The sequence below is a fragment of the Columba livia genome, chromosome 20 (assembly GCF_036013475.1).
Source record: "Columba livia isolate bColLiv1 breed racing homer chromosome 20, bColLiv1.pat.W.v2, whole genome shotgun sequence".
In the NCBI taxonomy this organism is placed as follows: domain Eukaryota; kingdom Metazoa; phylum Chordata; class Aves; order Columbiformes; family Columbidae; genus Columba; species Columba livia.
This window is the reverse complement of record NC_088621.1, coordinates 6,408,487-6,421,599: the sequence shown is the minus strand read 5'-3', so window position 1 is coordinate 6,421,599 and position 13,113 is coordinate 6,408,487. Positions and strand designations below refer to the sequence as shown.

At 43.3% G+C, this 13,113-nt stretch overlaps 1 protein-coding gene across 17 annotated transcripts in view; it reads left to right on the top strand.

Annotated features, from left to right (window-relative positions):
- CUX1 (cut like homeobox 1) overlaps positions 1 to 13,113 on the top strand; it is a 263,714-nt gene that overhangs the window by 228,558 nt on the left and 22,043 nt on the right. For 8 of the 17 annotated variants that reach the window (XM_065037084.1, XM_065037089.1, XM_065037080.1 and 5 more), the window contains one exon: positions 3,263 to 4,385. The exons of 2 other annotated variants lie outside the window; for them this stretch is intronic. In XM_065037084.1, coding sequence (XP_064893156.1) covers positions 3,263 to 3,974 — 712 coding nt within the window. In that variant the 3' untranslated portion in view covers positions 3,975 to 4,385. Of the gene's footprint in view, positions 1 to 3,262; positions 4,665 to 13,113 lie in introns of those variants that run through there. 7 more of the 17 variants (XM_065037085.1, XM_065037090.1, XM_065037082.1 and 4 more) reach the window with 2 other exon arrangements.

Here is a 13,113-nt window from a genome sequence, read left to right as displayed (position 1 = left end):
TAGGGGATCAGGGTCTGATTGTTCTGCAACTCATCTGTTGCAAAAAATGGGTAGTGTTGCTCCTCTTCATCTTCTCCAGGACACACTCCTGTTTATCTCTTTTATACTTTCCCTCAGCCAGTTTCTTTGCCAAACTGAAGAGTCTTCACACAGCAGCAGTTCCACATCTCAGATCTCTAAGTGTTCTTTAATATAAATTTTTCTTTAAATTCAGGTAATGCAGGGTACAGATTTGGACAAGTTTGTTTTCCTGTCCCTTGGGGATCCTGTTGCAATGATGCTTTTTGTTCGGGATTCAGCCCAAACCTCGCTTTCCAAAGGTGGCTACTACAGCAGAATCTACCTTTATATCCACCAGATGGGAGGTCAGCCCTGGTATTCATTTTATGCAGCAAAAGAAATTTTAAAAAAACAATCCTCAGCAGGCAAAAAAATAATTCACTTCAGAATATAAATAGGTATAAAGGATTTCGACATGTCTGCAAACTTCTCCAATCTATGGCTTTGCATCCATGCCAATCACATAGGTCTCAGAACATAAAAATAAATATACCTTACTCTGCAGTAGTGAAGCACATACAGGACACATCAGAGTCTGAGACTCTTTTGTCTTAAGAATGGTACAAAAAATTAGGAGGTGGGGATTTCTAACCCATTTCACATGTGGAAACTGGCACATAAACTCGGTATGGTCACAGAGATGATACTGCAGAAGCATCAGGAATTAAACCAAACTTTCCCGAACTGTAATCTAGTGCTATTGCATCCTAATTTTCATTGCTCGTACTCTGGGCATATGTTTCAATGAACTGCAGCATTGTCCCTGTTTCGATGTTGTGTGAAAGCTTGTGCAGGGAACTTCAACATATACCACAGGAGATGAGATCTCTGATATTTTGAGTTACACTGCTAAATGCCAACAGGACGTGTTGATGTTGAGGCCAACACCTTCTACCGAGAGGAATGCTCTCTGGGGATTTCCGAGCTGCTGTCACCAGTTCTTTTTTACCATAGGGATTTAATTACTGTGTTAATCAGGAGCCAGACTGGATTTCAGAAGCAATGTATTGGGTGCGAATTCCAGGGGTTTGAACAGACATCAAACCTTCATTCTGTAGGGCTGTGGGCAGATACTCAGCGACCATGTCGTTGTTCAGTATCTTGCTGGACCTGCGGTATTTTATGTGCCAAAGCTCTTACCTGCTTCCCCTCCTGACTTGGGGGACGTTAGAGGAGCAGCACATTCTGGATCAATGTCTATGCAAGATTATAGGCATAAATAGAACCTGATAATCGATGTTGCAGGATGCATGCAATTAATGGTAATAGAAAATTAATGTTAGCACCTGTGGTCTTCTGTTAGGTGAGTAATATTCTCCTAGGGAAAATTACAGATCCCCTAAATCCTTCAAAAGTGTAGAGTCAGCAAGCACTGCTGAAATACTCTGTTGCATCTCAAGTAAGTCAATAATATCATTAGCTTCAAAAGCAGTATTCACATGGTGCTCTGCATTTACCCTAATTTTTTTCCATTGTGTGCTGTCTTCCGTAGCGTATTAGGGAACATTGAAAAAATCGTCCAGCTATAAGCACTGGGACAGCATTTCACTTGTGATTTGCAAGACCCTTAGCAATTCTCCCTGACTAAAACCAAAAGTGTTATCTTCACTCTGAAAGATCAAGTTTTGCTAAACTCTCCCTGTGTCTGTACTCATGAGGATATTGGGAGCTCCTAAAGAGAGCAGGAGTAGGGAGGAAGGACCAAGTTAAATGGCAAAGGTAGTGTGTGTGAGCTATTATTGCACGCTTCGAGTAATAGCAGGCACAAGGTGGGACAGCGGGCAATTTTACCTACATGTGAAATGCATTCATTCCCTTGAAATGCACCCTTGTCTTGTATTCATGTTCTAAAATCGATTTTTTGAATGAAAAATGAGGCAGAATCCAGACTAGCTCATAGGCTGACAGGCTGTCGAAAGGCTCTGCTTCCCCAGAGCAGTTCCACAAAAACAGACTTCGTTTCATCTTCACGTCTCCTTGGTGTCCAGGAGAACACCAGGAGGGTTCTCCAGATTTTTCTCCTTGTTTGTTTAGGCAAATTGTGGCTCACTTCTAGTAGAAAACCGAATTGGTTTGTATTTACAAACTGTTTTCCTCTGGATCTACTAGAAATGTATTCATGTTTTCTAAATCATCCCTTTTCTGGTCCAGTGTGTTGTGAAGTTTCACCTTCCTGATGTCAGACTTTTAGTGGGAATGGGAGACTGCAGAGCTTCTAATCTCTATCCCTTAAACCATGTCCAGTGCTGTAAAAATAGAGCATATAATTACAAATGTTACTTAATTTAAAGTTGGGGAAAAAAAGGGGGAGGGGAGATGATCTGTCATTGGCTTTCACCAGTCATTTTAGTACAGATTTATTATCTGCATAAAGTTTATATTTTTGCTTTATTCCCTAACGCCCGCAGTGGTTACTAGATGGGCCAATCATCAACGTCAGATTTACAATAAATACACAAAATCCTGGTTGAAGTCAGAGGGGTCAGTCTCAACACTGAGCACTGCAGAATTCACCAGAAACGGCTTTTCTGTTCAAAATCCCGTCTGTGACCACCTGCCCTCCTGCTGCCCTGTGGAGGAGCCCCGGGCTGGTCCCTTTGAGCACAGCAGGGTTCGTGTGGCTGGGGAAAATGAGATTACAGAGTCACAGACTGGTTGGGGTTGAAGGGACCTCTGTAGATCATCCAGTCCAACCCACCTGCTCACGCAGAGTCACAGAGCAGATCACACAGGTCGGTCCAGGCGGGTTTGAATGTCTCAGAGAAGGAGACTCCACACCCGCTCTGGGCAGCCTGGGCCAGGCTCTGGCACCTCAAAGGAACAAAGTTTCTCCTCATATTCAGATGGAACCTCCTGTGTTTCAGTCTGTGCCCATTGCCCCTCACCCTGTTGTTGGGCACCACTGAAAAGAGTCTGGTCCATCTTGACACCCACCATGGAGCTGTTGATCAGCATTGATAAGATCCCCTCTCAGCCTTCTCCAGGATTAAGAGCATCTTGACAATATTCCATGTTCTTCCAAGTGCCTTTTCATCAGTCCTTTGGGTTTGAAGGGTGTGAGCGCTCCCGCTGACCCCGCGTGGTGCGGCTGTCCCGTAGCCAAGACAAAACGGCACCTCAGGAAAGGGCGTTTTAGACATGGTAGAGCAGGGCGGCTCTGAGCCACCCTGGCAGACTCACCATCCCTCTCCCTGTCTCCTAGGTCTCGCATCCGCCGGGAGCTGTTCATCGAGGAGATCCAAGCCGGGAGCCAGAGCCAGGCCGGGTCGAGCGACTCTCCCTCCGCCAGAAACAGCCGGGCGGCCCACAGCTCCGAGGGAGACAGCTGCGATGGCGTGGACGCGGACGGCCCACCCGAAGGCAAGCCGAGCGGCCCGGAGGCGGACGAGTACAGCAATGCAACCACAAAGTCTCAGGGAGGGTCAGCGGAGTCGGCTTTCGAAGCCGGGGAAGAGGCACTGCGAGGCGCCAGGTGTTCGGAGAAAGCGGAGCCGTCGCAGGCGGAGAGCCCGGAGGACACCGACGACGAGGGCAGGCTCAGGGCGCCGCGCCAGAGCTCCCCGCCGGCATCGCAACGCCCGGGAGAAGCTCTGGAGACACTGCCAAACTCTGCCACGGAAGGGGATGCCTCTACCTCAGCTGCCTCCACCTCAGTCCTTACAGGGGAGAGCTCCTACAAGTCAAAAGAAAGTTCAGAGAAAATCTCCAGTGTGCCAAGTACGAGCTCGACGCCGGCCGCAGGCTCGCAGAAAGCCAACTCTCTCCAGAGCCTGTTCGGCTTCTCAGAGGCGGCGAGCTCCAGGAACACGCGAGACAGCTCCCTGAGGAAAAAGAAAGCGGCGAACTTGAACAACATCATCCACCGCTTGGAGAAGGCCGCGAGTCGAGAAGAGGCCGTCGAGTGGGAGTTTTGAGATTTAAACTCGCCCAACTCTGGAGAGCTGGGAAGTGAAACTGGACCTCTACTGGTTTTATTGTGTTGCGCACTTAACCGCCCTGCGGGCCACAGGGCAAAAACGCCATAGGCCAAGGTGCATATAGAAAACAAAAAAAAAAAGGAGCGTTAAGCCCAATTTATGTTTGTGTTTTCGAGGAAGAAAACTGAAATGTGTAGTCAAGCTTTTTTGTACCCTGAAGTGTTTTTATTATTGCCCTAAGTGATTTCCACGGTTTCTGGAATAACTCATACAGCTTTGCCTTGTGCCCTCCTCTTTGGTGTGGGCTTTAAAAACAGAAAAACAGGAAAAAAAAAAATAAGAAAAAAAAAAAAGAGAAAAAAATCAAACCCACATATTAAAAGGGGGCTTTTTATCTGCCATCTAATGGCTACAGAGCGATAATACACTATTATCTTCTTAAACCAGGAAAAAAGGGGAGATTTTTCAAAAAAAAAAGAAAAAAAAAAGAAAAAGAAAGTTTTTTGTAGCTGTTCAGTTGCCACTAAGAGATTGCACAGTCAACCGACTCTAAACACACTAGTTTGGATTCCTACGTATTTTCAAGAAAAGAAAAGAATCTTGTTGTTTGAAACTTTGAATTAAAGAAAAAAACAGAACACATTTACTCCACATATTTTTTAACGAAACAAAAAAAGAAAAGTCACATCAGGAAAATATCTTAATTTGTGGTAGCTGACTTAGTGTTTTCTTGTAAGTGAAATAGAATATTGACACGTAGTGCACATTGTTTCATAGCTTTAACTGATTCTGGGCTTTTGCAGACCAGAGTTTGTTTAATACACTCCATTTTAGGCCAAATCAGGACAAAAAAAAATAAATCTGAATTTAGGTATTTTATAATCTGCTTTTTAACCTCTAACCACAGAGCACGCTGATCAGACCTCATATCTAGGAGGTTTAGGAGACAACTTAGAAACAGCATGTACTTGATCATTTCACTTGGTTCGTAGTGTACAGGATTTCCTTTCGGTAAACGCAGATCGCTCAAAACAAACGTTGGCCAGTAACATTTCAGCCTGCTACTTCGGAGACGTGTGTCGTAACCCGAAATATTCAGCTTACGTGGAGTCGCTGAAGCGTTAGCTCACGTGTACGATTGCTGTCACACACCACTGAGAGGGGACTGGAGCTGCCTCACATCGAGAACTTTTCCTGCTGTTGGTGGCCATTTACTGACTCTCTTCCCACCACGAGCACTGATTTTTAAATACGTTTTAGTTGTGGGAAGCTTATTTTTGCGTGGAATTAAAAAAAAGAGTACATGGCAATGACCGGACGGGCTCTTCCCATGATGGAAATAGCCCAAACCCCAAACCAAAACCTTCTTGCTCTCTGGTCCCAGTCTAGACCATTCTGCCCTGCAGAAATACAGCCTTTTTCCATTATTTTATGCACAGGTTTAGGGCTGATCAAAGTACAAATCCAATTCTAACTTGTCTCTAACTCCTCCTGTTGTCTATATGTATATGCGTGAGCATAGAGGTGTGTGGAAGGATGTGTGTGCGTGAGTGTGTGCGTGCAATTTTATACGTCTGTGTATTTTCTTACGTACTTGTGCACACATAGAGTGCATTACTGCCACCTTTTTTCAATAAGCTGTTTTATCAGTTATGGCTTCTACAAGTTTGCTAATTTAGACTCCTTTATTGCCATATCTTTAAAACTAACAATAGATGATTTCGGAATATATATATATATATAAATATATATATATATAATTTTTTTTTGCTTATTTATAGGTGCTGTATTTTATTATCTGATTGTTAGGAAGGGATGAAAGGGGGCAAATATTCTTTAGAGGGATAGACTGCCGGCAGTATTGGGTATAATTTACAAGATGTAGTTGTCATACTGTATATTATTGATTGAAGACTTTTGACCGTATTGTGTATCATTGAACTTTTGTCTTAGGTCAGCATCTTTTTGATGACACTTTAATGGTGCATTCATTACTTCTTAAGTTTAATTAATATTACTTTTCTGATTTTGGGGGAGGGAGGGATGGGGAGAGGAGTTCCGACTTTAAAGGTATGTTCCCAATATTACACCTCAGTGTGCTTGTATTAATTCATTAGTAGGATTTTTGACTGTAAGATGTGAAACCACATTTCTTGCATGATGTTTTAGAACTTACGTATTTCATTTACAGTCTCTTAACATGCAACAGCAGCACTTAGCGCAAGTTTTCACAAATTAAGAATCAGTACACTAAAACCAATCCTTTTCATGATGAAGAAGGCTCTAGGAGGCTGAAAGGCAGGGATTTATTTCCTATTTTCACTGCTCGCTGTTTCAGGATAACCTCCTTGGGTAATTGGGGGCTCATGATGCAAAGCTAAATCTGAGGAGCAGAGAGAGCAGCTGCCCCTTTCTGTGATGAGCTGATAGAGAATTTGTAATGACAGACACCAGTAAGCGACAGCTCGTGCTGGAAGCGGTTACGGCTTCTTATCGGCAGCGCAGTTAGTCCGTGGGAACGGCCAGCGAGGGAAATAAAGTGGCAAAGCCAAGTGTCACCTCTCAGTATCTGTACAGTGTCCTGGTTTGACTTTCAGAGCACAGCTCCATGGATAAGTTCACGTCCCGGTGAAAATACACATACCTTAATACAAGTCATAACAAGACGCGTCTTCGGCCGAGAAGCGACGCTTCTGACTAGAAGATGCTGATGTTTTCTTACGTTCTTTATTTGTTTCTTGGTTGTTTTTTGGTTCAGGTGGGGTTTTTTTAATTAATTGTAGGCAAGACACTTGCCAGTCTGTTCCTACTGTCCTTGTCTGCTGATGTGAGATCCAGGTGCTTGATGCAGTCAAGTGGTTATTCTTGGCTTTCTCCATAGTGAGGGTTTTTTTCTGTTTGACAATTTTTATTTTTAAATTAATATTCCCCAAACTGTTCTTGTGCCTGTGTCTATACGATTGCATTCCATGATTCTTAATGAGAGCTCGTGCTGCATTAGACGACAGCGGAACTGTATTCACAGGTTGAACGCAAATGCAGCACTTAAGGTCAATCTCTCTTCCTAATAAGCAATACGTAAGTGCCTTGAAACTTATATCTTTTTTTTTTCTTTACTGTTTATTTTTGGTTTGCTTTTCAGGATTCCACTAGTTCTTTAGGATTCTTTAGTATCTGTCTGGTTTTCAATGCTGTAATGATTTTTAAAAAGCATATCTGTAGCTTGCCCTAGAGGAAATCTTTCTTTTATAACACTAACTGTTAATTCTAAGCTCCATTATTACATTTGAGTCACGTAACTTTGCTGGGTAAAGACAGCATTCGTAAGTCAGAAGTCACTCCATCCTGCCAAAGGTTGTCATTGGTATCTATTATAAAATTAATCAAATAAAATGCTGTCAGTATTTCCTATATTTTTGGCACTTTATTAACGGCTTAGCTCCTTTTGTTGTTTCCCGTTTCATGATCTGCGTTGAATGTGGATTAGCCTGCTGAGATGCTGTTGGGGTGACCCGGGCATCACTTTGGGTCCCTTAGTGACCAACCTCTTTAAGGGCAGAGAAACACCCGCGGATGGGGCTCGGAGAGTCCATGTTCCCAGCTGTTCGTTCCCGGTTTTTAGCCAAGGTCACAGCTGTTTCAGTGGCAAGTGAAACGGATTAGCTTGAACTACTGCTGAGATTCTCCCGTTGGAGATGCGTTACCTACTGGCTTTCCAAACTGGCAGAGACCTCCCAGCTTAGAGACTGAACTCCAGCGACACGGAGAGATTTCCGCTCTATTTCTGATCGAGTGAGGCATTTCGAAGCAACGCTTTGAGGAGGGCGTTTAGTGGAATAACTCTTTTTTAACTTAATGAAAAGGATAAAAAGGCAGAAGGGAAGAAATGCCAAAGAGTAACACGGGGGCTTTTTTACCCTTTCGGTTCCCTGATGGCATGGGAAGGGAAAAGGTGTTTTTCGGGCATGTGTGACATGGGGCTCATCTCGCGGGACGGTCACTCTTGGCAGCAGAGGCCTCGCTGTTGGCGTTTCTGTGCCCCGTGGCTAAAAGCACGGGTAGTTTTCAGAAAATCTGTAATGCCAGAGTCTTTTTTTCTGAGGTTCTTTAAAAGCATTTTGTATTCTCTCTTTCTGTTTCCAGTTTCGTGCTCTTACTAAAACTGTGGGTGAAGGCCCCAGGCCTTCATACCGCAGATAAAATTGTAGATAAAATGGTGAGGGAAGGACAATAGTGTAATACTTGGTTTGCTGAAAGCAAAAGCATCCCTTGGCAGGGGGTTCATACAATAGGGTTGTCAATACGCTTCCATTTTTGAGGATACAGATTTCAGACAGTGGAATTGCACATGTTTATTGGCAGGAATGCATTTAATTACAATTGCTCTTGATGCCATAAAATCTGACCATTTTATTTATTCGTCTGTAAAATGCCTATAGATAGGGGCGCTCTCTAAAGGAACCTGTATCATTGCACTCTGCCCATATCATGAATTAGTGAGTCCTTTAATAACAAACTCCTTGCTGTAATAGAAAAGATCTATCTCACAGTTAAAAAGAAAAACAATATGTGCCTTTCTCATTAGGTGAAAGATCTTTGCATTATTTTTATGTAACTTGTGCATATGGGAGCGATGTAGAGAAGAGGGGCCATGAACATGACAGAATTCTATGCAATATCCTCTGATCCAATTACTTAAAAGTTGCTATTTTTCAATCCTTTAGTGGGAGAAATAGTGAGTAGGAGAGGCGCATCATTCTGATAATTCAAACTACAAAGCGGAGAGATTCTCATCAAGTAGGATTGAGGGAAATCGGACAAAATAACGTAATGAAATAGCGGCAAATGCTGATGGTGATTGCAGTCCCCACTAGCACAGCTGCAGTCACGAGTCTGTCATTTGCCATCTTAAAATTATTAATTTCAAGTATTCTTCAAACTTATATGAAATAAAAATGCTCCTGGCAAAAAAAAAAAACATGGCAGGTTAGAAACAGAAGAATAAATAAATTTATAAATAAATAAGTAATTGTATATAAAGTATGAGAATACATGAGAAAAAGTAATTGGTTTGGGACACTTCTTTGCACTTAAATCCGACATAGTTTATTTAAACGGAAATTTCACAGTAATCTGGACCAGTGCCTTGAGCGAGGGTGCAAAGAGATGGGTAATTTTAGCAATTTGTTGCAAACTGAAAGTAAATGGGTGACATTTTAACGTGCAGATGGAGGGCACCAGATTTGCTTCATTTGTATCTCTTCCTAAGGAGTGAGGTTCTTAAATTCTCCTCTTTGTTCTTCACCCAGCGTGCATATCCCGGGATTTTCTCTGTCTTAAAGGGCTGTCGGGGCTGAGCTGCGAGAGTTCCGTGGGGAATATCGGGAACATGGGAGGAGGAGAAGAGGAAAAGATGGTTCTTAGGTGGGGGCCAGATTTAGTGTTCACTAAAACCACATCAAGTCTTTGCCGTGAGTGAGTGGCAGTTCTGGCCCTGACGAAACAGGTGGCTTAATAGCCTCATATTCCTAAATTAAACTCACGCAGGTAGAACAGCTGCAGAGCAGTTACTGGGTTCACTCAGATGCTGGGCTCCTGCTTTCCCATTGCACTTTCTGCCGCCCCGCTCTTTGAACATCAGCATTTTCTTCCTTTGTGTTGCATATACAATCAACTTCTTAAAAAAATTTAAAAAGGAGATAATCTTAAAATTCTGTACAAACAAAAGACTTCTCTTCCCAGCAGCTTAAAATCTTGCTGGATGGTTTTAAATTGCAAGGAGAATCACTGGTGTGGAAAGCACGAGATCTGAATTTCTGTTCTGGCTCAATCTTCTTAGTTTGCAAAGTGACTTAGTTGACCCCATCTCATTCACATATGTATTTGAGCCCTAAAATGGAGAACTATTATTTCACCAGCTTGTTCTTTCCTCCCCATCTATTTTATGGGGTAGATTGGCTATGCCATGTATAAAATAGAGTTAATAATGAACTTTATAGCAAGAAAAGCCGTTTATGCTATGCCTAGGGACTGATTTGTCGCACATGACCAGGTCATGTACTATGCCCTAACCCTGTTAATATGCAAGGATAAAACGTGAAGGTGAAATGTACCCTTTTGGAGAAGGTTAGCGTTAGGCCTGTGCACTTAAGTTTTCAAAAAGCCTTAAAAACAGGTTTGCAAGTGGTGCCATCTCTCTCCTCAGGGATGATTTCTCCCCGGCCGAGTGGTACTGTGGCATATTTAATAGAAAGTGTTAGTTGTAAGGTCATTTTCCAGTTGAAGAAAGGCTTTCCCTGAACTTCCATTAGTGACCCTGCTCAGCCAAGGACCAATGGAGGCACCAGACCAGCTTCTCCCAAAACCTGGGCACGCCAGGTCAACCCCAAAGTCCTTGGCTGGCTATGAATTCTCCATTTTTACAACTGTTTTGTGAACAGAAAAAATAATGGTCTGATTCCCGAGCTTGATTTTCATTGGTATTCACAAACACGTTCTGGCACTAAAGTGCATTGAAAGGAAATGCCTCCTTTTAAAAAAAATAAGAAGATTATGGTATTTTTCCTTGTCCAGCTATTCCACAAGGGACAGTTGCTGCCCTTTTTTCAAGCTTGCTTTACTCACAGCGATGTTGGTAGATTTTTGCCACAGTTGTGTAGATTTCTTATTATTAAAACCCTTGGTTTCATGGTATGATTGCAGTTTTGTATCTTGAAACAGCCAAGTGCAGATGATGACTGAATTCTTAACCAGAACAAAACAGTGCAGGAAACAGGACAGAAAAGTAGATGCCTGCGGTCCCCGTGATGTCATGTCTTTGACTTTTGTTTGGATTTTAGAGATATTTGTACTACCTAGTACAACCTTCATCCAAAGATCCTTGAAAATGGAGAGTCGTGCCAGGAGATTTCTGCTGTTATGGTGACATACCTGCTCTTTGTAAAGTTACTGTGTAATTCTGTGGTGATGTTCGTAACAGCACAACCTCCCTGTCGATGACAAGAAGAACAGCGTCAAGTTGCATTATCCTCTTCTGTCTATGCGGGTAACTAATATGCATTTTTAGGAGTTGTTAAATATATATAGGTACATGATTGTGGTATGGAAGAGCCCTTCTGTATATCTCATACTTACATGCTTGGTCTTAATGGTGCGTAGAATCGCTACAGCCAAATTCGCAAAATCGTTTGGGGCGTAGGTGAGCGCGGGCTTAAAACCAACATGTGTTTTAATGCGCAGAGAATGCCGTTTTCCCACTTGTCAGATAAATTCCCTGTCGTTAAGAGGGGATTAACCAGCTGATAGACCGGGGTGTCTGAGATGCGCGAGTTCAGCTAATGAGGAGGGGGAAGATCGCGGTCAGAATACACAGAAGTAATTCCAAGGGTCTGAGATGCGCAAAAGTCGAGGGATGTGAAATGAAAGGTCAAACCTTGTCCGCAACATCCTGTAACGGTTGGGCTGTAGGTTTTGCTTTGGTGCGGCTTGCAGCAAGTTAATATGCCCGGTATTTGTACACGCCACATATACTCTGCTAAATCTATGTACGGGGGGAAGGTGGACGGTAAAGACATGTGCAGCGTGGTTAAAACAACGGCAAAAACAGCTGATCAGAAAATTAAGTATCAAATTAAAGCACATGGTTCATTCTTCATCTCTCTAAGCTGAAAATTCAAGTATTCTTAGGAATGAGATAGAAATCCTCTATTCTGCCATTTCTCTCAGAGGGTGAACCTCTGTGTTTTCAAGAGAAGAAATAAAACTTGGCACTTGACTTGCTCCGAGGTACAATCTGATCTCCAAGTAAATACAAAAAGCATTTTCTACAATCAGTCTTTTGATCAGACTTCTCTGGCTTTTGTTAGTTTATGTTAGACCCTTAGTGCTATTTTTATGTATTATTTAAATGGTGGTAAATTATTAGTAGCTTTAAAAGTGTTTCCAAAGTACCTCGTTACCTCTGGATGCCTGTACAGGCTGTACAGGGAGCACCTGGGCATCTCGTTCCTACAGGAGGCTTGCGGGGAATAAGCAAGATCACATCCGTATCGTACTTTTCCTTTTCCTCAATCAGGGCTTCCATTTCCTTCTCTCCTCCTCTGGAGAGATGGAGATCATGGATCAGTTTTGTTCTGTGGCGGAAAGATTTTAGTTCAGTGTGAAATTATTTTCAATCAATAGGCATGTCATCGAAATCCCATATGTTACCACGTTTCCCGTTAAGTTTTTCAGTTTTGCTACTTTCCTACTCAACAATCTTTCTAAACTTGGAAAGCTATGTGCCTTATTGCCTAATCTCTTTGTGGAGAATAATCTAAAGCACAGGGGTCTAGACTGCAGCGCTCAGAGACGCTTTTCATTGGGGTGGGAGGAGAGCGAACGCCGACCGAGGAGGGTTCCCGTGCCAACGAGCACTCGAGACACTGTGCGCTGAGGCTTTGTGCAATAGAAATCCTCATTTTGCGTTGGGAGGTTTATGTCCTGGCCGCCCAACGCTGGCGAGCGTGAGCTCTAGTTCAGGAGAATTCAGGTCCCCAAGGGAAGAAAAGTAAATAAAATAATAATAATCCCTTTGGGTTGGCTGTGGTTGGGTCTGGGATTGGAAAATCCGCCCTCACCCAGCAGCGGTTTTGCTTGTGAAGCTCCGTCTCCCCCGCCACGCTCGCAGGTGTGTCACCGTTCAGGAAGCACTCGTGGGCTCCAGCCGTCGCCAGCTTGTCACCGCGTCCTTTCGTGCCATCACTAACACGTGCTGTCGTCTTTTCCGCGCCCGGAGCTGGGTGGCGAGGCGCTGGAAAGTCATTCCGGTCTCAGTTTGGGTTTGCAAAGAACAGGCGCTCGCCCGCCGGCATCCTCAGCCCGTACCTGCGCTTGCGTGCCCTCTGTCGAGCTTGCTCTCTCTAAAGCATCATAAGGTGAAATATATAAAGGTGGTTTGTGATTAGGAAAACAATCTACTATTTCCTATTTATGAGATTAATTTTAACAGTTTCTTTTTTTGAGGTTTGTTTTTTGTTTGATGTGAACGCAGCAGGAGTATATACATATCCCATACACAGATGTTGGAGAAAGTCTGGGCTATCCCAGCGACAGAGCGGGAGGTGTCGGCTCGCTGGCGTATCCATATCATTGTGCC